The sequence below is a fragment of the Pholcus phalangioides genome, unplaced genomic scaffold (assembly GCF_987345545.1).
Source record: "Pholcus phalangioides strain wild (caught in Gottingen) unplaced genomic scaffold, Ppha-v1.0 ptg000010l_1, whole genome shotgun sequence".
NCBI lineage: Eukaryota > Metazoa > Arthropoda > Arachnida > Araneae > Pholcidae > Pholcus > Pholcus phalangioides.
Window position 1 is genome coordinate 17833169 of NW_028301603.1, and position 23796 is coordinate 17856964.

The window sequence follows — 23796 nt, forward strand, 5'->3', positions numbered from 1 at the left end:
GTTTGACTGTATTCACTAAATGCAAGAACATCATCTCTAAACAAAAAATTAGATGTAAATCCAGTCGTATAATTTTTCATTTTATTTAATTTCTATTTTAATAATGAAATAAGAATTATCCAGTATTTTTAAAATAAATATTCTATATTTTCTACTAAATTTCTTTCTATTTTTTTTCTTTATATTCTATCTTTCTATTTATTTATCTTTCTCATCTTTTTTTTTAGTGAAGAAATAGCTTTCTACAAAGGCCATAAACGGGAAGAGACGACTATGATGCATGCTTTTCAGAGACTGGTTTGTCTGATAATAAATATATAATAATATTATATGCATATATAATATTGTTAATATAGGGTGGTTGTAAATATAAATTGCCATTACTCAGACGTATCTAGCGCCCATTCTGACCATGGTATTTTGATGAAACTTGGTATATAGGACATATGGATCATAGGGGAAAATAAAAATTCAATGTAAAAAATAATTCAATTTTTGACCACCAGGTGAAAAAGTGAAGCTTTTTTTATCACAGTTATCTTTTTCCCATGGCCCAAATAACATATATACCAAGTTTCAATGAACTATGTCCACCACAACAGTTAGTTAACTGGCACTGCTCCGACCCATGCAGAGCCTGTTGTGGTAGACATACACTGGTGAAATAAATTAAGAGAATTTACATATTTTATCGAATTTCATGAAAATAACTGAACTGAATGTAAAACCACTGCTTCTAGACAAAAGTTCAAATCTTGTATGTGAAATACGTAAGCGTACATGTGTGTGTAGGCGGAGCAAGTAAAGAAACAGGCTTTATAAGCGCACGTAAGTTAAGACGCATTTCGTTCGCTAGCACACCTCGGCGAATTTCTTGGTGTTATTTTGCAGCAATCGGTTAATTTCAAATTGTAACAGTAAAAATGAGTAACCACCAACGTTTAGATGATGGAATGAGGTGGCGAATTGTGGGGAAGCTAGAAGCGGGCCAATCTCAAGTCCAGATTTGTAGAGAGTTCAATTTAACGCCCAGCGTCATGTGTAACTTATGGAAACAGTTCCAGGATACCGGATCCATCGAGAGAAAGCCTGGGCAAGGTCATCCAAGAGCCATGACGGCCACAGAAGATCGCCATTTGTCGATTATAGCGAGGCGTAACAGGAGTGCTACAGCTTCTCAGCTCTCTCGTGACTTGTATGCAGCCACAGGAACCCGTGTATCGAGGGTGACTGTTTCCAAAAGACTTCATAAGAGAGAGTTGTTTTCAGAAAGACCTGTTTGCGTCCCGCTCACTTCTACGGACAGGGGAATCCGTTTATCATGGTGCAGAGAGCATAGAGATTGGAGTATGGATCAATGGGCGACCGTTCTCTTCACTGATGAGTCCCGGTTCAGCCTAAGCACAGATTCTCGCCGTACGTTCATATGGAGAGAACCAGGGACCCGCTACCTATCCTCCAATGTCTGCGAAATCGACCATTATGGTGGAGGAGGTTTAATGGTCTGGGCAGGCATCATGTTGGATGGCCGCACACCTCTCCATGTCTTTGAAAGAGGCACTGTGACTGGTGTGAGGTATAGGGATGAGGTCTTGGGGCCCTATGTTCGCCTTTTTCAGGGGTGCAGTTGGCCTTGAGTTCATTTTAATGGACGATAACGCGAGGCCACATAGAGCTATTCTGCTCGATGATTTTCTAGAGAGTGAGGATATTCGCCATATGGATTGGCCAGTCAGATCTCCAGACCTTAACCCTATAGAGCATGTCTGGGATGCTCTGGGGAGGGCAATTGCAACTCGCAACCCCCCCCCCCCTCTCCGGGAACCATCCAGGGAATGAAAACAATGTTGCTGAACGAGTGGGACCAATTGCCACAGGAAATGATAAACTGCCTTATTTCAAGTATAAAATCACGCTGCGAGACCTGTATATCTGTAAGAGGGGACCATACCCCCCTATTGCTATTAACCCATTTTTTTGTTTATTCTGCAACCGCTGTTTCGTACCTTCCGACTCCAACGAGTGTTACGCACGATCATGCGTGTGTATTACAATTATTGAATGGTTATTTGTTTTGTATTGTGTCAATGTATGTACATATCAAATTTCATTAAAATTGGTTAAGTAGTTCTAGAGATAATCGACCAAGTCTGCAAATTCTCGTAATTTCTTACACCAGTGTAGTTCATTGAAACTTGGTATATATGTTATTTGGACCATTTGAAAAAATTGAACTATTTTTTTATATTGAATATTTTATTATCCCTGTGGTCCATATATCCTATACGCCAAGTTTCATCAAAATACTTTCATCTGTATAGGAGCTACCTATGTCTGAGTAGTGTCCGTTTATTTGATAATCGTTTTATCCCTAAATGATGAAATCGTATTAACCTTAAATGCAAAGGCGTCTTAGGAACCACATAGGTGTCAGTTCGAAAACTTTTAGGGAACGAAAAGCGGGAAGATTTTGAAAGCCAGAATCTTAGAAACTGTGAGAAATATTTCATAGCAACTGGAGAGCCTGTCCCTCTCAAATGCTACACACATGGAGAAACCAACACAGTTGGTGCACTCTGTCAACTTTGAAGTGTTGTAGCTGTGACTGAAAGAGATGTTCAATGAATTCCTTGCAAAATCTTCTAGCCATAAAAACAAAATGCATAAATGCAATAGCAAACAATTAAAGTGAATTTTTCCAAATAAAATGTATAATAGTGATTTGTTTTACCAATGAACCCAAACTGAAATAGATAAAAAGGATATCGTGGGATAGAATTTTGTTGAGATGAATCCAATAACTTCAATTGTATCCCATTTCTGTGCCCCATAGCTTAGGAATGGGGTTGGGATAGAAAATTTATGATTTTGAAGTATTTCGCCAATAATCGCAGACACAGGGGTGGGAACTCTGCGCCAATTGCGCCGCACTGCGCCAAAACTAATATCTTGCGCCATCCTGCTCCAATAGCGTATTTTCGCATTTTTCTGCGCCAAATAGCGAATTTTGCTTCAGTATGCCCGGAATTTCGGAAAGGACGCCAAAAAAATTTTGTTCCTGCTAGCCACGAAACGTTTCTTTACGAGAGAAGAGCGTGTTTTATTCCACTATACTTAAACTATCGGCCCCTGATCGGGCTTTCCATCGCGAAACCCCGATATTGTCCGTGATCGTGGAACTGAAGATGGCTTGCAATGCCTTTCAGCTTTAAAGTGCAAATTCGAGTGTTTCCGTTTAAAAAAAAAGTCACTGGAAGCAGCAGAAATTACTGTAGTCGATTGTCATTGTGTTAAATCCCGATGTTTCGTGAAAAAAATTTTCATTCCGGGAGTACAAAGCGCATGCCCGCCGAATTACGAATGATAGTTTAGAAACTTTGCCGAATAACGAGCGTTAAATCGCTAATTTTGCCGAATAACGAGCGTTAAATCATCAATATCGCCAAATAACGAGCGTTAAATCGTCAATATCGCCAAATTACGAGCGTTAAATCGTCAATCTCGCCAAATAGCGAGTGTCAGATCGCCAATCTCGCCAGATGAGTGCTGAATCGCCAAACATCGAGTTGATTGTTCCGAAATTCTCTCCCATTTTGCAACAATTTCTTTCCAAGTATAAAAAAATTAAAAACTTATAAAATTTTTTTAGCTCATTTGAAGTGCTGCTGTTCAAGGCAGCAAATAGTGCCCACAGTAAGCAAAAATCATCTTAAATAGACGGGTGCAAAAAATTTTATGATAGCCGCTCTTTCAAACAAGGTGTCAAAAGCCTAAAACACCAAAAATCAAGCTGACGAAAAGATGTTTGATAACAAAAGACAGTGCAGTTTTATTTTGAAAAGGGTTGAGGGTTAACGAAAATATTCTTGTTAATTTCACTGTTCCAATTTATAAATATCTGCTCCGAATCCCATATTTTGCTGCACCAAATCCTGAATTTGCTGCTCCAAAACTGCTCCAAATCCTGAATTTTGCTGCTCCAAAGCTGCTCCGAAATGGACTAAGTCACTTCCCACCCCTGCAGACAGTAAGAAAATAACATAGGAGTTGTCTGACATTCCTCATCAAAATATGCAATGATACCAAAAGCCAGAGCTCACAGACAAAGGATAGCTCTAAGACACACATGCTCAGCTCCATACCCCTTGGGCCAAATGTGGCCTTTGGAGTCATCCGATGTGGCCCACGACCTCAAATATAATTTGGCACTGAACCATTTTTGACACATTTCCAGATTACTTCAGGGATCCGCAGCATAGCAGCATATTTACAGACCACTCAGGTGACCGGAGTGTGCAATTTCACATTACTGAAATGGCCTGCACCATATTTACAGCTCATTTGAGTAACTTTGACACATTTCTGGATCAAGCAAGCTGCCCGCAGCATAAATATAGGACACTCAAGCAGCTCAGGACACATTTACAAATCACTTAAGTGACTCGCGGCATATTTTCAGATCACGGCATAGTTTCAGAGTACTTAAGTCATCCATGGCTCATACCTACATCACTTAAGTTCAAGATCACACAAGCGGCCTGCAGCACATTTCCAGATCAATTCAGTGACCTGTGACTCTGTTCCAGATTGCTCAAGTGGCCCGTGATATGATTTCAAACCAATGAAGTGGCCCATACTCTTCTAAAGATTGAGCACCCTTTTTATAAGAGTACAGGGTAACCACATTTCTTCAACAATCCCTTGCAGAAATACAGAAATAAACAAAACAAGTATTGGTGTATAAATCAGCTTAAGGCAAGTCCAACTCTGCAACACCACCATTCCCTGATTAGCACTATTGAGTATACCTCTGGCGGTCATTCAAGAATGAGATGCATAATTGCAACTAAATGTACTCATTTCATTTATTGTCGTTAAAACTAGAGCAAAAGTAATATCATGATATTGAAACTACGCATGATTTATTGAAACTTCTGTATTTCTCGGGACTCCTTCAATTCACTCTGCATATGTTTGCATTATTCATCGCAGGTATATCACCTGAGGACGTCACAGCAATTCAGTTTCGCTATGGGATACATTGACAACATGGTGGCTCGATGTAAGTATTTTCATTTTTGCGATTCAAAAAATGGTTTTGGTTTTTAAATGAATATATGTTATATTTTGATATCATTTGTATGAAAATTATCAACATACAGTTGAATCCTGTTTTAACGAACACTTCTTTTTTAATCCCCCAGATAGGTTTATATAGGAACAATGCAAAAACCTGGAATTCTTTTATAACGAAATTTTGTTATAACGAAGGGATTTCTCCAGTCTCCCGGAGTTCATTATAATGAGATTCGACTGTATAAAGACTGCAAACAAATAATTTCTGTTATAGAGTACATGGACAGTAACACATTGCCTAGTGTAACCCTATAGGTACCTATGAGAGGGAAGTTTCCCCTCTCTATATATAATTTCTCCCCCTCACCTTTGCATTTCTCTCCATTTTGGACAAAAAATGAGGGAGGAAAGTAAATTTTTAATTGGGTGTGCATGAACACCCTAATGCACGCCAGGTTTACATTGGCACACGATAATGAATATCAAACTACTATATTTTCCATAGTCATGAAGGAAACCATTCAACAATAAATTTGGATGATAGTGCCCGTTCCGCAACAAACAAATTTCAAGTGTGCCCCAAGCCATGGATCCAGCATTCTGCATTAGGGCCACTAGACTGAGATCTTTTGTGGGCCTACAGGCCAGACTTTTCATGGGCCTTTCTTTAGTGAATTTATTGTATGAAGAAAAACTTATGAGAATTGTTTTGGGCCATAGGACCGAAACCCTGTCAGCCCTACCCCTGCGGGAGCCATGCCCCAGATGCTTGAACGTTGGGGGCTTGAAATATAATTGAATTATTTTATCCTGTTTTGCGGCCCATAAAATTTTATGGCCTGGTGTGGCCGAACCCTTCGCACCTGCCTAAATCCGGCCCTGCTGTCTTCCTCGTCCACATGTAATCTGCAGTTTTCTTTCTAGGCTCAAATGAAAGCTGATCTCCCCGTTACAAAGTATAGATGCCAGCACTAATTTCACACACAACACTCGATGTTAATGCAGACTGGGGCTATGTGCCCCAGCAGGGGTGCCATATCTGAGGGTAAGGGGGGAGGGGAATGATTTAATTTAAAAAAAAATTTTTTAAGAAATCAAGATGTTTTGTCTGTAAAATTCAAACTATGGACATATTGGATGGAATGATTCATGAAGAAAAGTATAGTTTTTATGCATTTCATCTGGTGGGGAACACATCTGCGAGTTTTCAGGGCCGTTTTATTGGTGCAGCTTATATGACGGAGGGGCGCTAAAACAGTGTCTCACAGGGGTGAGAATTTTACTTCGATCCGCCCCCCTGCCGTTAGGCACACACACACTTCTAACACAGCTCAACCTCGCAGAGGTAAATCTCTAGTAAACTATATCCGCAACTATGATATATCAGGGTTATGCTCTGATTAGATAAAGAAGAAGCCCATCATCCATGCTGAGAAACAAAAGTAACACACATAGAAAAGAAGGTTTGATTATGTTACACTTTTTTAGTGACTTCTCTATTGTCAACTAATTTCAGTTCCATCTCGATATTGTCACTCGAGTGTGACTGCTGTCATTTTAAGACATTGAGACTAGCGCATAAGATGGTTGATCATAAGTAGTTTTTTCATTTTCTTTATTCATACTTAATCAATGAAATTAATAATACTTTCAGATTGGGCAACAGTCGTCGGTTATTTACTCATCAGCCGTCCTTTCCTTGGTTCGAGTAAAGATGGGTTAACCCACAGTGAACGTTTAGAAGTAATTTATTTATTTTATTGATGTTTTTATTCTTACGTTGTATTTAATGATATCTCAAATTTTATAGCCATCCTTATCTTGAATGCAAATCGAAATATATATATTTTCCCATAAATTTCCTAGTCATACTACAGCAGTGGTCGCATGCTTGTGAAATTAGCTGAAGCCATCGGTCGTCTAGTTCTGGCTGGTAGAGAGCTGACACGACTTGCTGGTTTTACGGCTCGCATCACTCGACTTATTAAAGTATTAAACGAACTGGAAAAAGGAGTTTATGAAAGAACAATGGTTTCCAACGAATCAAAAGTTAATGGTATTTATATGTTCGTTCTCAAAGTTATATGGTTCATAAACTAATATGTCATGGAAACTAAATTACATTAAAATTTTTCACTGAATCTCTCACAGTCGGACCCTGATAGAACGAACTCCGATTCAACGAATTCCTCGATTTAACGATTTTTTCTGAAATTCTGACAAAAATGAATGTCAAATTCCTATTTCACGAATAAAAAAAATTGAAGAAATAAAGTTACCTCAAGTTTGGGCTGTCTTGACAAACAGAGTGGCGGGTCGTATAAAGAGAAAGCCTCTTTATGGTTAGCGAAAACAAGACAAGTTCAACAGAATTCTATAAATATGTTGGACATGTCAAACAAACTTCTATCAAGCAACTTTTTCATGCATTCTGTTTTTAGTTCTCAAGTTCGAAGACATCTACTTTTCTAATTGTCGTCAGAAGTAAGTTTTAATACCAACCCCTACAATAAGTAGCTTTAAATATTTGACGTTTTGAGTGCTTTATGCACCTGATCGCCTTGACCCCCAATTTAACAATTTCCTTGATTTAATGAATAAAATTATCGGTTTCTTCTGATTTGTTTTCTTCCGGTTCAACTGTATTTTTAATAAGTTATTATATTTCTTGATATCGTTAATGATCGAAATTAAATTTCATTCAGGAATCTTACCCGGGAAAATCAAATCACAGCTCATACCTGGTGCTGGCCGAATGGTTTTCAAGGATAATTTAATCAAGTAAAAATTTATATGTGTTTGCCTCTTTTAAGATTTCTTTAGCTTTATGATGAATATTTATGTACGTGAGAAGATCCAAATATTCTGAGGAAACTTGACATAACTTTTCTTACCTTAGATATATATCAAAAATGCACATGCGAAACCATCTTCAAAGTAATTCCCGTCGGTGATGATATACATTTTCCCAACATTCATTTGACTGGAAGCCATTGTAACCACCTGCGATACTTCTCATGATTCTGCTATCACCTCATTTGACGACACAAATTTACAGTCGTTGCAGATCTTGTTTAACCAATGGAAACAAGTATAGCCACAAAGCAAACCCCATTAGGGACCAATGTACCTATTGCCCACTTTGCCACATCTCAGGTGGTCTATGTGAAAAATGTACTCTTGCAAATGATGTAAAGTGTCTAAATAATGCTCCTTGTTCAATTTTCTGCCGTCATGAATAAATTTAGGTCATTTGTGAGTGTTCATTCATCATAAACACCGTGAAATGTGCGAACAAGACAATAGTACCCTCTACAATGGTACATCTGTCTCTAATGATACTTACTTTGTGGTTTACTTGATACTACTGACTAAACAAAAATTATCAGGGATGTTGTTTTGTGCCATGAAACGAGAAAAAGGCATTATATTAGGAGATATGTGTGATTGCATGCAGAAGATTGCTTCCAGGAACTGTATGAACAAATGTGTATCTTTGTCGAAAGGGATTGTTTTGAATCTGGTTGCCTATCAGTATCTTAAATTTTCACAACTTTGAGGTGTGAATGTGAGCGATCTCCCCTTTAAAAATTCTAGACAGAGGAAGCAACAGGCCTACACAACGGTACAATTATTAAATCATTGCACTCATAGTTAGAAAAACAGATGGCAGCGCTACACATAACAAGCTTTACACAGAAACAAACTTCACGTTAGGTTCACAACACATACGCCCACATTCCAACATGTACTAATTTGTTAGAAGTTCCACAGAGGAATGTGGACGAGGTGCATGTGTGGTTTAGTAGTAGTAGTATCTTAAATTATTCAAAGTAAAGAATTCCAAACCTCAAACAATAGCACCGAATAAGTCCTCAAACTTTTGAATTGTACTATGTATAATAATTTCTTATACAGGATGATTCAAAACTCAACGTACAAACTTATAGGGGAGGTAGAAAGCACAAAAATGAAACAGAATCACATAAGAATGCATGAACGGAAACCCCAACCTGATCAGCTGGAGTATAAACAAAGATGCAGAAATGACAAACCAATAATGGGTGGAAAAACTCTTTATTTGATGACACTTCACATGAGGACAGTACATGTACACTTTAAGTTTCACAAAAAGCGCTCAAAGTTCTCACCACACATCCACAGTTATTCACGCTTGAGGGCGCTGTTCGCTAGCACTGCAGTTGGAATGCCGCGGTAGTCACTTAAAGTTCTGATTGTGTACGGAGAGCATGCGATAATTTATGAATGCTGAAATGGCAGACATGCACGCTTAACATATATGCGTACTGTCCTCGTGTAAAGTATCGCTAAATAAAGAGTTTATCCACCCATTATTGGCTTGTCATTTCTGCATCTTTGTTTATCCTCCAGCTGATCAGGTTGCCATTTCCGGCCATACATTCCTATCCGATTCTGTTTTGTTTTTGTGTTTTCTACCTCCCCTAAAAGTTTGTACGTTAAGTTTTGAATAACCCTATATAATTCTTTTTTTACCTGCTAAACAATTTATACTGCACGATAATTCACTCTCATAATAATCGAATCTGTGTCAAATACAGCCATATATTATTAAATATCTATTTTATATCAATGTAGATTTGATAAAGTTCCTTTGGTGACGCCTAATGGAGACGTTTTGATAGAAGACCTGTCTTTTGAGGTATTATTTTTTATCAATTGTTAAATAATCAAAAAAGAGTTTTTTAATTAACTGAGACCCCCTTACAACTATAAACGAGAAATTGCTGAAATTTGAAGTTAATATCTTGCACATTCTTACATCATCTAGTACATAGATGTGGCGAATCATTTTCCCAACATGTACCACTGTTAAGACCAGAACATGTGCCACTTTCAAACATAAATTTTTGTCCATGCCTCTCTTATCAGGGGCACATTTATGGTTTACACATATTATTGCTACATGAATTTTGCCGCCCTTCTCCTATTTGAGTCTAATTTTCTTGACTAAGCTTTCCTCAAATCCACCACCCTGTGCTATAACCCACTTGGCCTTGCCCTCCTCCCAATCCTAGAAGTATATTTGTGTTTGTGAGTCGCTCTATTGGTCACTCCCATGCTCATACATTCTTTAAGTCATTTACATGCTTGCACATACTCTAGGTCACTCTTTTGATCATTTACACCTTTCTACATGCTCTAGAAGTCAGTGGTTTTCGACTTTTTTTTGACTCGCACAGAGCCCTTTTTGATACATAATTTCTATGTCGGAGCCCCGTTGTGGAGAAATGTGAGTCTACAGGTAGACTCGTATTTTATATTTATTCATAGGGTGACCATACGTCCCGTATTTCCCGGGACAGTCACGGTATTTTCTGTTTTTTTGGCCGTCCCGACTTTTTGGCAAAAGTGTCCCGGTTTTTCCCGTATTTTACACGAAGCCTACTTGAATTTTTATTCTTTATTGAAGTCAAAGATTGACATTATTTTTCAACTCATAAATTATTTTACGATAATTACAACTATATATGAAAATATTAAACTCCCACATTTGTCTTGAACGTTTGTTTTTCGTAGAATACATTTTAATCCACTGCAATTTGCAGCGATGCATCATTTCCCGCCATTGTGATTTTTCCGTAATTTCAACAATATTTAGCAACTTTGTTTGTTTTTGGCGATGTCCCATATTTGGAATCCCAATGTCCCATATTTATCTCGAGGAAATATGGTCAGCCTATTTATTCATCAAAGTTATCAATTTATTTTTATTATTTAAAAATATTTTTCCTTGAGTAGTCACGGAGTGCACTCGGAGCACCGTTTGAGAATTGTCATTCTTGTGGTTATTCACAAGCTTACACACACTCTAGGTCACTCATTCTGTAGGTCATTCCTTTTGGTTATCCACATGCTTGCTCAAGCTCTAAGTCACTCTTTTGCTTACTCTCTAAGTCACTTTCTGTCCTAGCCGGGCAGAGGTGGATTTATTGAGGGTTATACAAATTTTTCCGCCCTTTTCCCACTCTTCTAATTTTCTTGGCGCCAATCATTCCTCAAATTTGTTGCTCCTCTGAACTTGCCACCCTGTAGCCCCTCCCTCGTAAATATGCTTCTGTCTCGTATCATTGCTCATTCAGGGTTGCCAGATCTCCCATATATTGAAGAAATCCGCTAGTTTTCTCATAAAATTTGAATTAAATTCAAAATTTTGTAATTTTTGATTTCTGCTTTTGTTTTTGAACTTATGTATCTTCAGATATTTTGCAAATTTTAGAATTTTTTGTAACCATTACATAAGGCTAGTGGCACTCATGCTGCAGGTGTATCGAAGTATCTAAGCTGATAAGGAATGAATATATAAGCAAAGTTAATTTCACTAATGCAAATACCACAACAGCCAAATTTGCCCAATAAGGTGGCTGAAAAAAGTATTCCCATAAAAAATATGGATGTCAAATATAACCAAAATACAGCAACCCCGTATAAGAAGCATATATCACAAAAGATTAATATAATGCACAGTCCAAAATGAAGGTTATGGTTGTCTTATCTAAGTATGGAAGGCTTTCTGATTTATCTTGCTTTGACTATCATACTTCTTTTTAAACGTGTAAATTGTGTTAAAATTCACGACCCCAGGACGTAAGCTATTCCATATTTATTAATAACCCTATAATAGAGAAGCTCCCGGTGACACCACAACATAGAATTGCCCCTTATTAAACAATACTTGTGTCTCATTGTCGAAGCAGTTGGTTGACAGTGTACTAATAACTCATGGTCCACCCCATTGAAAACTTTGAACACTTTGATCATATCCCCCGACACCTGCGTTCTTCCAATGTAAACATATTCAAGAAATCAAGTCTTTTTCTTCATAGCTCAAGCCTTGTGTGCCAACAAGAGCACGTGTATCCCTTCTCTGCACTTCCCTCAACCAAATCTATGTCCCTCTGTTGGTATGGTCTCAGAAACCTTATAGCATACTCCAGTGCAGGACAAATTAAGAAATTCTCTTTTCTTTCACAATAAAAATATGAAGGTAATTTTTGTTTCTTACTGAATTTTATTGTTTGATGGGAAAAATAAAAAAGTATTGCTTCTTCAGGTGAAATCAGGTGTTAACGTCCTTGTATGTGGTCCCAATGGCTGTGGCAAGAGTTCTCTATTCAGAACTTTAGGGGAGGTAAGCTTTGAATTTATTCTTTATCGCAACTGTTACAATAACTTTGTATTTTTAAATAATTTTCCATAATTTTGATGAAATTATTGTGAAATAGTATTGCAATTATCTTATTTCTGTTAAAAATTACATGAGTTAGCTACAGTCGAGGGCAGCCTAAATAACTTGAATTAATGCATTTAATACTTGTATAATTTAAGAAACAAATATCATCCGAGAAGAAAACAAACGGCAGGCTCCAAGTTGTCAACTGAACATAAAAAAAACTACAAAAGAGCTCTCTCATAAGACTGCCCTCTATGACTGCATCACATGAAATCATTTCAAATTTAGATTAATTTCAATAATTTCATGGAAGGTAATTTTATGAATAACTAGCTATAATACCAGGCGCTGCCCGGGTTTTCTTCAATGAGGCTTTTTTGGATCACGTGATATCTCCCTCTCTTTTTCTTGAGGGACATACAAACCGTGTCCAAGTTAACCAATATGGCGACCTGCGCGATTCATGAAATAAACAAATCTAGATTTACACAGAAACGTAGAAATGAATATATTTTTTACTTTTTTTAAGGAGCGCTAGGTATTTCGATCCCCCCCCCCCTGAACTTCAAGTTATCCATCTGTCTGTTCCAGCTTCCAAAAATCCTTAGTTAAAGCTGTGGAATTTTTTCGATGCACTTTTCACGGGCTCATAACTAATTTTAAAATATCCTAACCCACATGAATTTATGCTAATAAATATCAAAAAAGAGACGATATGGAGACATTAATTTTCATACTTCAGAAGATATAAATGAAATCAATGATATTGCTCGAATATCCAACTCAAAAGTATAGGTTTGGCTAATTACTTCATATTTAATCTCCTGGGCTTCGTATATCTCTAAGCGAACTGAATATTTCAAAAATCGAGAATTCAATACAATTTTTAAAATTATTGATGAGGCGGAAAATCCCACTAATTTCCGCATTTCTACAGTAAAATCGACAATTTTAGCACTGATTTCTATGAGGATCACCCTTTTCCTGACTCTCAAAGCGATGCTGATGATGATTATGACGTCTATTCAAAAAGCCTCATTACTGAGAGTATACTGAAAATGTGGCAAACCATTATAAAGGCATAAACTATCATACATATACTAACAGGATTAAAGAAGTGACAAACCGTTGCAAAGGCATATACACGTCTGAAACGCATTGCTAGGGAACCACGGTAACCAAAGTAAACGTTCGGAAAGTGATTGTTGAGGCCCAAAAACCATTGTTGCCGGACTGTTTTTTGCCCGTTTGGGGCATTTGCCCTTGTCTGACAAAATTTTAAAGTAGCCTATCATTCAAGTCGGGTCCCATTTGTTATATATGCAAAATTTGGCGATGATCGATCTAAAATTGTAGATTTGTATAGAGAACATACACACACACACAGACAGAAAATCAATTTTATATATATAGATGTACTAGAACCCCCTGCTAATATTAACAACAAAGTATGGCTTTAACCTACAATTAGCAGTCTCACAAAATGCCCAAAAACTTACCTTGAGATGTCAAAATAGTGTTTTGCAGTTGATTGAAAACTAAAATCAGTTTCCTTGAAAACTGTTATTGAAGAAAAAAAAATGATAGTAAAATACAGAGCTTTGCTAACCTTTTCACTGCCAAAGCTCAACTGGAAGGTTTTGAAGTGTTTCATTATAGCTAGCCAACAGATGGCAATACTATCTGCAGAGAAATACAGGGTAGGTGACTGATTTTGGGCACTCTACATGTTGTATTTTTAACGTGCTTTTGACATTTTGTATGATATAATGTTTGCATTTCATTTGTGTTTTTTAGTTATATAATTCTTTGGTTTTTTTTTCCCCCAGCTGTGGCCTTTGTTTGGTGGCGTACTCATCAAACCCCCGAAGAACAAATTATTTTATATTCCTCAGGTTAAGATTTATATTATTTGTTTGAAAGCTAATATATTGTAGTCTGTGCAGATCAAAAATGTATTCGTGAATGAAATTTGATCATGCATTTAAGCGTCTTTATTCTAGCTGTTGTTCGAATCCATTGTTATGAGGCTTAAACTTGAATATTCTAGTTATATTCCTGCATGAAGTAAGAATTCTGAATGAAATATGAACAAAATGGCATATATTTCACACACCAATTCAAAATAATCTTCTTTTCTCAGAGGCCTTATATGACGTTGGGTACTCTTAGAGATCAAGTTATTTATCCAGATTGTCACGAGGACATGTTGAGGAAAGGTGTATCTGATCATGACTTGGAATACTATTTGGAATTGGTAAGATATTCGCATGGTTGAAAAGATAAATATGATTACTATTTCATTGGAAATCGGTTATTATTGATTCATGCACCATTATATTGATTGTTGAATGGGACATATGTTATTGAATTACAGGTACAGCTGTCATATTTACTGGAAAGAGAAAGAGGTTGGACTTCAATACAGGTGAGCTATGTATTTTTTTTATAAAACTACATTTAATTAAAACGGAATTGTTCTTGCTGTAAAATTTTTTAGAGCAATGACACTTCAGCATCTGAGGCAGGTCTGGTGCCTCAGATGCCAAACTAAAGGGAACGCCAGATTCAAAGGGCAAGTCCCTCTAACTGCCCCTTCACGTCTGAGTGGTGCAGTGGTAAGATGCTCATCTTCCACCATAAGGGTTACCATCAAGGTCCATGTGTTCAAATCCTGGGAAGGACATAAGAAACAAGTTCTTTACCTACTGAGCCTGGAGGGACCACCGATAGATGGCACCTTCATTTCCCACTCAACTCCACTGGTTGGAAATTGCCATATGGCGATATATGACCAGACTTGGTGTTCTGTAAAGTCGTAGTAACTGCTCCTTTTACATTACATGGGGTGCCAAAATGTGTGCTCGTCCCAGCTGACAAAGTATTTAGTTGCAGCCCTTGTTCCCCTAAAGCAGAATGTTCCGAAATGTGCTACATACACCGCAGACCAATCAGTGCTGCTACCAAACAATCTCTGCAAGAATTTTAAGAAACGTGTAGAAAATACTGTTATGGGAATTTTTACCATATAGCATTTCCAGTCAGCAGAGGGCTAGTTGCAGAATAATGCAAAACATTCTGCTTTTGGACTCTGGTTTGGTGACTCCAACTTTTTTAAATTTGAAAGTTAGGATTTCTAGTCTCAGTTTAAGCATGGGCATTTACTGTATTTCTTGGACTATTCCCTGCATGGGTCTAAGCGTTTCAGTTGGAAAAAATTTCCAACGAATTTGCTGCATCTGCTTACCTGTCATATTTTTCCAGGATAAAATTTACTTTTCATGTCATCGCTGTTTTCTCATATCAGTATACAAACACACCCTGCATTTTTTGAATGACCAATAACAAAAATCTGATGCATATGACAAATATTATAGTAGGGTTTTTTTTGTAATTATTTTCTCTGTAGGATTGGATGGATCTATTGAGTGGCGGAGAAAAACAGAGGATTGCGGTATGTTCTTAAATCCATTAAATTTTTCTACAGAATAAATATAGTCTAAAACAGTGTTTGTTCAATCAGCACTTACCTGATGACCTCCTGTGCTATGCCACAGCTTTGCTTGTTATGCACCACACATCCTGCAGACCCACTTAGAAACCTCTTGCAGACTGCTGATTCGAGCCCACTGCTCTAGGACCATAGTTAGTGATAATTATTTATCTGTAAAAATTGAAAGTTTATAATTGATTTACTTTCTTCATTCTTTTAGATGGCTCGGTTGTTCTACCACAGACCTCAATTTGCAATATTAGATGAATGTACGAGTGCAGTTAGCGTCGATGTTGAAGGATCAATGTATCAATATTGTAAAGAGGTGAGTCCATCTCTCTCATATATTCTAGAATAGTTTTCTTTTTTTTTCATATTTATGAAAAAATGTTATATACATGTCATCAACAAGTTGCCATTCTCTTGTAACAGGTCTACAACAGTACAATTATTCAATCATCACACTTCAGTCGTAGTTAGAAAAATTGATGGCAGATGGCAGCACTACACATAACAAGCATTACACAGAAATAAACTTCACATCAAGTTCACAACAAGTAGGCAAATTCCAACAGTTACCAATTTGCTAGAAGTTCTGCAGGGGAGTGTGGACGAGGTGCATGCGTAGTTTAGTAATAGTAGTAGTTACATTGAAAGACCAGGCACAGTATCTCAACCACCTATATCTCTCAGAGAGATATCAAAGTGTTCCCGAAAAATGGATGCGCTCAAAAATTTTATTAAATAATAAGTAACACATAGGGCTGCTCCCGACAATGGCAACAAAAGTAAGTTAATTAGGGGCTTCAACAAATATCCATATAACAATATCATGAACTTTGAAATATAAATATAGATTGAGGGCAATCTGGGCCAATTACAATGAATAATCTATAACAATACTCGTTGATCGTCTCTCATTGCTGGGAGCATCCTTGAAGCTTGTGAGTGACCTTTGTTTAGTGATAACCTAGGATGATGACATTTCACGCATGGTTGCATAGTCAGTCAAGGTTCTTGCACCACAACTTAGGTTGTCGCAGAGACTGAACATCCAGCTGCCATGGTTTTCGTTCTCATTTAGATGAAATGTCTTCATTCATCTGTTCATATCACAAAGCAGACACATCTACAACAGGCCCATCATTTCAAATTTTTTCCAGAAAGAGGAAGGCAAAGAACATATACTCATATATATATTGAGTTTTTCTCATATCACCTTGTTTGCCCATTTCTATTGTATTTTGTTAAACCGGGGGGAGGGGGTAAATGATGTGCCTCATCTACAATGAGTAGATCTGCTACTTTTCAGCAGTGGAAAATCTAGAATCGCAGTGACATAATAGGGTATCACAGTGGCCATCATAAATAAAAATTGGAATTGTACGCTGATTGCGTTCCTGTGGGACTTGATGTAATTACTGGATAATCTGGCTGTAACAATGATTAAATTGTTACAGCCTTGGGCTGAGCCAGTAGCTCCTAGATAGCTTATGTACAATCTAAGCACATCCAATAATTCATTAATACACAATCACAATACACCGCATCCCGTTTCTGAGTATGCTCTTGAATCCTGTATACGTATGGGATATCTGGCAACCTTAAGCTCCCCAATGCTTTCTTCATTTGTCAGCACCCATACTGGATTTTGTAATGATGAATATTAAACAGAGGACTAGTTTGGGAATATGTGTTGGTTTGTAAAATGGAGCATCAACTGTAATGCTTTTAAGGCCATCATTCATTGGGCTGTAAGCAGGGCCTTTTTCTCATGACCCTGGGTATGGGGGATGGATTTTTTGGCGGGGAGTCCCTATGTATAGTGTTCTGAGGTTGAGGCTCATGCCTACAATATGAAAATCAGCTGATTTCGGAGCCCTGAAAATATATGGACCCTGGACATATGTCCATGCCAAAAACAAGCCCTGACTGTAAGGCCACTATCACTCACAGAGATGCCCTGCACTAAAGGGAGCAAAGCACTTAATTAAAACTGTAATCCACAGCTGCGTTACAGCCTGAAAAACTCTGAGAATGTTTAAATTATGAATATAGTTTCAATGAAATACAGAACTAAAAAAAATCCTATAACATCCATTATTGTGTGCTATGTATTTTCCGATTTTGATAAAATTTCACAATAATGATCGGGATGTCAATGATAAAACTTTCTCGCCTTCAGGTTGGAATCACTCTGTTTACAGTATCCCACAGAAAGTCTTTATGGAAATACCATGAGGTACTTTTCAGTAATTTTTTTTATAAATGCATGTTTCAGTAAATGCAATAAATCTGTTAGTTACTCATAATCTCTGGTTTATTACATATTTTGTTTGTCACTACACCATAAAACCTACTTATTATTAGCATTACATGTTTCAATTTCCTCTGAATATTGCTGGCCATTAAATACATTTACACACAATCATACAGTGAAACCTCTCAATAATGGACACGTGGGGACCAAACTTTTTTGTCCACTTGTAGTACTCTTTGTAGTACTTGTTGATGATGGTTGTGCCGCATGACAATGGCTTCTGAGATGCTTCCATTGTAATAACTCCAACTTGGTTTCTGGATCGTTCCCATAAACTCAGGACTCATTCTTTATGATCACAGTGTTGAGGAAGCTGAGTCTCACTCTTCACAGTCTGAAGCATGTCCTGTATGATCTTCAAACAGAGTTGCTTCTGCTTGATCATCAGCAGCTTTGACATGAATTTTGCTAAGATGTGCCTGAAGCACGAATGTATGTCCATAATGAATTTTGCTAAGATGTGCCTGAAGCACGAATCATTGATCAAAATGGAATGAATGGCTCCTATGCTGATGCTCATATCGTCTGCATGTTCTCTGATTGAGTTTGATGATTCTGCATCACCAAGGTTCTCACGTGGTCGCTGACCATCTCATTTCTGGATGTTGAGGGCCTACCAGAACTTTCCTCACTCTCCACTGATGTGCTGTCATCTTTGAAGCGGTTGCACCACTCCTTAATCTGTGTGGTACACTTTTCTTTGAAGGCCTGTTGAATCTTACTGATCATTTCCACTTGGAAATCACCAAGCTTCGCTCAAAATTCAATGTAGTGGCATTCAAGTTTTTCTGCCATTTTTAGAAACAAAAATAAGACGTTGTTCACTTACACTTCCTCACTCATCAGCTGTTTGCTGGTGATTTACAGCTTCTGCAGGCAGAAAAAAATTCAAGCATCCACATCAAGATAGCTTATATATGTGGACCAAACAACGCCTCCGTAGCATCACTGATTTACGCATGAAAATTTATGGTATGATACTTTTTGAACAAACCCTTGTAGCAACTCTGCATGCTACCCAGGTTCCAATCCGGAGAATTGGTGCTAAGGTACGCAATGAGAGAGAGACAAAATCCATAGAGATTTTGAATTCAACATAATTTGTTTATTAACAATTTTAACATGATTACTCAGTTACGATTAAAGAATTAACGTGAATATAAAAGCTTCTCAACATTCATACCAATTGCAAGTCCACAGAATCAATATATCTGGGAGAACTAGTTGCAGTACAGTGACAATACTCTGGTCACATAGCCTATGACATCATCAACCTTGATGGAGAGAGAGGAAACAAGGTCATGCTCTGGCAACAAGATTTGGCTTTAGCATGGTGGGGGGGAGGGGGTGAAACCGTAAATCAGTAGACCTGATGAGCAGAGCTGGAACAGTGATCAGCAACAGGAGGCAGAACAGTGGATAACTAGAACCGTGGATGACCAGCACAAGAAGACGAGAGTCTGGACTACCCAGCGATGCGCCTGGCATACTGGGTTGAACTCGATACTATTTCAACAGCATGGAGAATGCATTTGCCGGGTGGGTAGGCAGCTCACAAAGAGCTGATCTGCAAGGCATTAGTAGAACAGTAATGGGCAGAGAACAAATGTGAGTGCTGATTGTCAGAACTCTTATGTACTTATACCTGAAATAACAAGTGCGGCATGATCCAACTTCAAGCCTAAAAAAAGACACATTAAAATCTAATTAATAGAAAACCAATACAACTAATTTACATTTTCAAACACTGATATTGAATTGCTAGAAATTTCACAAAATTCAAATGGTAGCAAAACAATCAAAATGGTGATGTGATCAAAATCATACATTCCGGTCTATGGATAATGAAATGATGACTATTATTGTGACCATGCATGATCTATATAGGTAAGAATAGAATACAGTCTACGCTTGATATAACGACCCCCCTTGGTCCCATAGTTATATTAGGAGGGTCGTCATACACTGAACATAAAAGAATAATATTCATTTTATGAAAACATTGGGACTTATCCTACCAGTCGGTGTGATGGAATGGTCGGTATAACGTGAGGTCGTTATAATGAGCGTCAACTGTATTTTCAACAAATTAAGTATAAATGTACACAAATACAAATATATAACATGCCAAATCCACCTCTATAATTTATTTTTGTACAATTTCATAGGGGGTTCCTGATTATTATTACACCCTTTATATGTGTTGGATGATATTAGAGCTGATACAAATCATATACTCTTCTTTCTTTTTTTTTCTAATATACATAGTACACGCTGTATATGGATGGCCGTGGAAGCTATGAATTCAAGCCCATCTCAGCAGAAGATGATGCATTCGGTTCATGATTCCAGTGGTTTTTTTTATACTCGAGTAATAGATCATCCGCCGCTGCTTTTACGTTAGTTTATTCACAATGGAAAATGAGTATTTTATAAAGGAGGAGAAAAGCAATTTTTTTTTATATGAATTGATTGTTATTTGAATTTCGAGTATTAAGTTATATATATATTAACCGGATCAGATACTCTCATTATGATAATCGTTATTGAACAGAGGGGACTTTCTGATTTGTCATTGTTGGTTACTTGTTGACATTTATTTTCTATTGTTGGGATTGAAACTTTAATTGTTGAAAAAAAAATTATTTACTTTATATTATAATCGATTCGTTATGAATATTTTTTTTTTCCGTTTAATTTTCGTAATTAAACCATGTTTTGTAAAACTTTGTGCTGTCGGGATTCAAGTGGTTATGCATTGTTAAAAAACTCTCTTACACATAAATTCAGAGTTTTTGTAAAAGGTTCTTAACATAGGCATTTTCTGGCATTACGTTGTCGATTCGTGAACCTTATTGGGTTTGTTTAGCCATGGTTGTTCATCCATCAAAACTCTAACCTTATCTTATTGCTGACAACAACCTGGACATATTGTATTGAAGCAATGTGTCCCTCTACAAGATTTGGACCCTTACAAGACCTCCACAGTTGTTGATTAGTGTGATAGCTACAACATGGTTTTGCCACGTAGCTTATAATGTGTTATTCGGAAAAAAAAATGGGAATGACTGTGATGTCACAATGCTCAAAATGCTATAGTCGAGGCCCCCGCCATATATTGTCCCCCACCAGAACTGTCTAATGAGTTTGGTTATATCAAATCACCACTAACCGCATTGTGTAATCCCTGTGTACAGCAAATTCATTCACAGAAAATTTCTGCCACTAAGCTGAGTTGGCACTATAATAGGATTTGACAGTACTGGGCTGCAGGTTGTTCTAATAGGAGGGGTATTTTCCACCTTCATCCTTCCACCTATGCTAATACTACAAATTTTTTTTTGGGGGGGGGGGGTCCATGCCTTCCCCTTTCTGTATCTGCCTATGGCTGCTAGGCAATGTTGTTCAGCTTGGAGGTCAGGAATCTGTTTCATGAAGGCATCTTGAGCCTAGTTTATACTAAAAAACTTGTATATGTGCATTTATATAAAAATCTTGAACAATTTGGGGCTGCTTGTTAATCCTCAAGACCTATAGCCATATTGGCTCACATGTTAAGAGGCCACAGCCTGGCAGTTTTGCTATTCAGCCATTCAAGTCTGGGGGCTCTGATTGGTCTAGATGTAAGTGTTATTTGTCCAACCATTTTCAGAATCTACTCTAAACTGCAAAATCATAATTTTTTCATCAGAGTACATAAAACAACTGTAATATCACTAAATTTATATAACAAACATTTCACATTACATTAATGTGATTATATTTATTGAGACCTAGAACAGTGTTCTTCAACTTTTTTACAGCTGCGGACCAGCGGAAATGGGAAAAACAATTTGTAGACTGACAAAAAATTGATAAATATGAGAAATAATTTATGCTTGAGCAAAAATAGATGAATATAAGAAATAATTTGCGGACTGGCAAAAAATAAATATGAGAAATAATTTATGCTTGAGCAAAAATAGATGAATATAAGAAATAATTTGTGGTCTGGAAAAAAATAGATAAATGGGAGAAATAATTTGTGGACTGGCAAAAAATAATTGTCGGAAATAATTTACGGTCTGGAAAGAAATAGATAAATGGGAGAAATAATTTGAGGGCCAAAAAAAAAATATTATTTGCAGACCAGCAAAAAAAGTTAAGAAATAATTTGTGGACCACACAGCAGCAAATAAATATGATAAATAATTTTTTAGGGATGGCAAAAAATGTATAAATAAGAAAAAATAATTTGTGGCCCAGCCAAAAAGTTTAATGAGAGAAATAATCAGCTGGAGTCCTCTGACGAGCTAAAGCCAGAAATAAAAGCCAATATACAGACAATATCATATTCAATAAATGTAAAATTACATAGTGACTATATGAATTGGTGAAAATACTTTGCGAACGGACAAGAAGTTCTCACTGACTGCCACTGTTCGTTGAACAGTACCAGTCTGGTACCGTTGAACCAGCGGAGTTGAAGAACACTGATTGTAGTCGAGTACATTGACATTCTAATCATCCCTGTCGAATCAATGCATTGGAAAGAGAATAAATTTGAGCAATAATGTTGATGGTGTTTCATATTTAATTACGCAGATTTCCAGCAAAATCAGGATTTTACATTCCCCTCCCCGTAAAAGTTTATCAATTAGATAAAATTAAAATGCTCATAAAATTAAAGCACAATTTTTCTTTGTCGTAAAAAACTATGGTATGTTCGCTACAGGAAAATGCAAAAATGATAGGTTATTGAAGGTTGTATAAACAATAACTGTCCTCATGTTCCAATTTCTATGGATTTTTCTTCTGTTTTCTCCGTTCTGTGATATTCTTTTACTTTATATATGGGAAGAAAAGTGTTTAATTTAAAGAGTTTTACATATATAATATATATATTTTTAAGATTCAATATCTTCATATTGGAATTGAATGGTGTATATTATTTTCAACAATTTTTTGGCCAGTGCGTTAATTATATCTTATAGAGCCTATCTAAAAGTAATTGACGAGAAAGCGGTGCTATATTAGAATGAATGCCAATGAATTGTATTTGAGTTTTGTTATGTTTAAATTTAAAAAAAAACAAAGAAATAAATAAATTTTTCTCATATTGTTGTACGTGGATGCTTTTTTTGGAATGTGACTGATAAACATTGAGTTGTATGCAATGCAAATGCAAAGCAATGATTTCATTGATTATTTTTTGCACATGAGGGCTAATTAGACCGGGACCTACAATTTATTGCCGATTCCGAACGGCAGGCTTGTTTTTTTTTATAATCATCGAGAGGTTGGTGCGCTAACCCCTCGATGCGGGACTCCCTGCGGTAGCAATTTTTTTGCTGTGGTCAAGTTGCCGTTTTTGTTGTACCCCTGTGTCATAGGAAAGTTTTCTGATGAGGACGAACCGGGTATCGAACTCGCGACACCTCTAAACATCCTTTGGTACTTTAGGCGAGTATCTTATCGAGCAATGATTTCAAAACTATTTCTTTCATTAATTCCGAATTTATTTTATTTGTCAATTTTTTTCATTAATTCTGGATTTTTTTTAATAGTCAATTTTTAATTGTAATTTTATTGCCAATTTTTTAAATTAACTTTTTTTATATTTATTTCAGAAATTTTTTCCTTTAATTTAGAAATTATTCTTCCATTGTCGAATTATTTCTCTTGTTAATTCTGAATTTTTTTAATTGTCAGTTT

The 23796-nt window shown here is 36.8% G+C and overlaps 1 protein-coding gene across 1 annotated transcript in view; it reads left to right on the top strand.

Annotated features, from left to right (window-relative positions):
* Abcd3 (ATP binding cassette subfamily D member Pmp70) overlaps positions 1–23198 on the top strand; it is a 43205-nt gene extending 20007 nt beyond the window's left edge. Inside the window, exons 13-26 of the mRNA XM_089237765.1 lie at positions 228–297; positions 4993–5062; positions 6731–6819; positions 6943–7132; positions 7782–7857; positions 9694–9757; positions 12170–12247; positions 14119–14184; positions 14433–14546; positions 14667–14717; positions 15699–15743; positions 16003–16107; positions 17968–18024; positions 20371–23198. Of these exons, the coding sequence (XP_089093891.1) occupies positions 228–297; positions 4993–5062; positions 6731–6819; positions 6943–7132; positions 7782–7857; positions 9694–9757; positions 12170–12247; positions 14119–14184; positions 14433–14546; positions 14667–14717; positions 15699–15743; positions 16003–16107; positions 17968–18024; positions 20371–20448 (1153 nt within the window). The 3' untranslated portion in view covers positions 20449–23198. The remainder of the gene's footprint in view (positions 1–227; positions 298–4992; positions 5063–6730; positions 6820–6942; positions 7133–7781; positions 7858–9693; positions 9758–12169; positions 12248–14118; positions 14185–14432; positions 14547–14666; positions 14718–15698; positions 15744–16002; positions 16108–17967; positions 18025–20370) is intronic.
* The last annotated feature ends 598 nt before the right edge of the window (positions 23199–23796 follow it).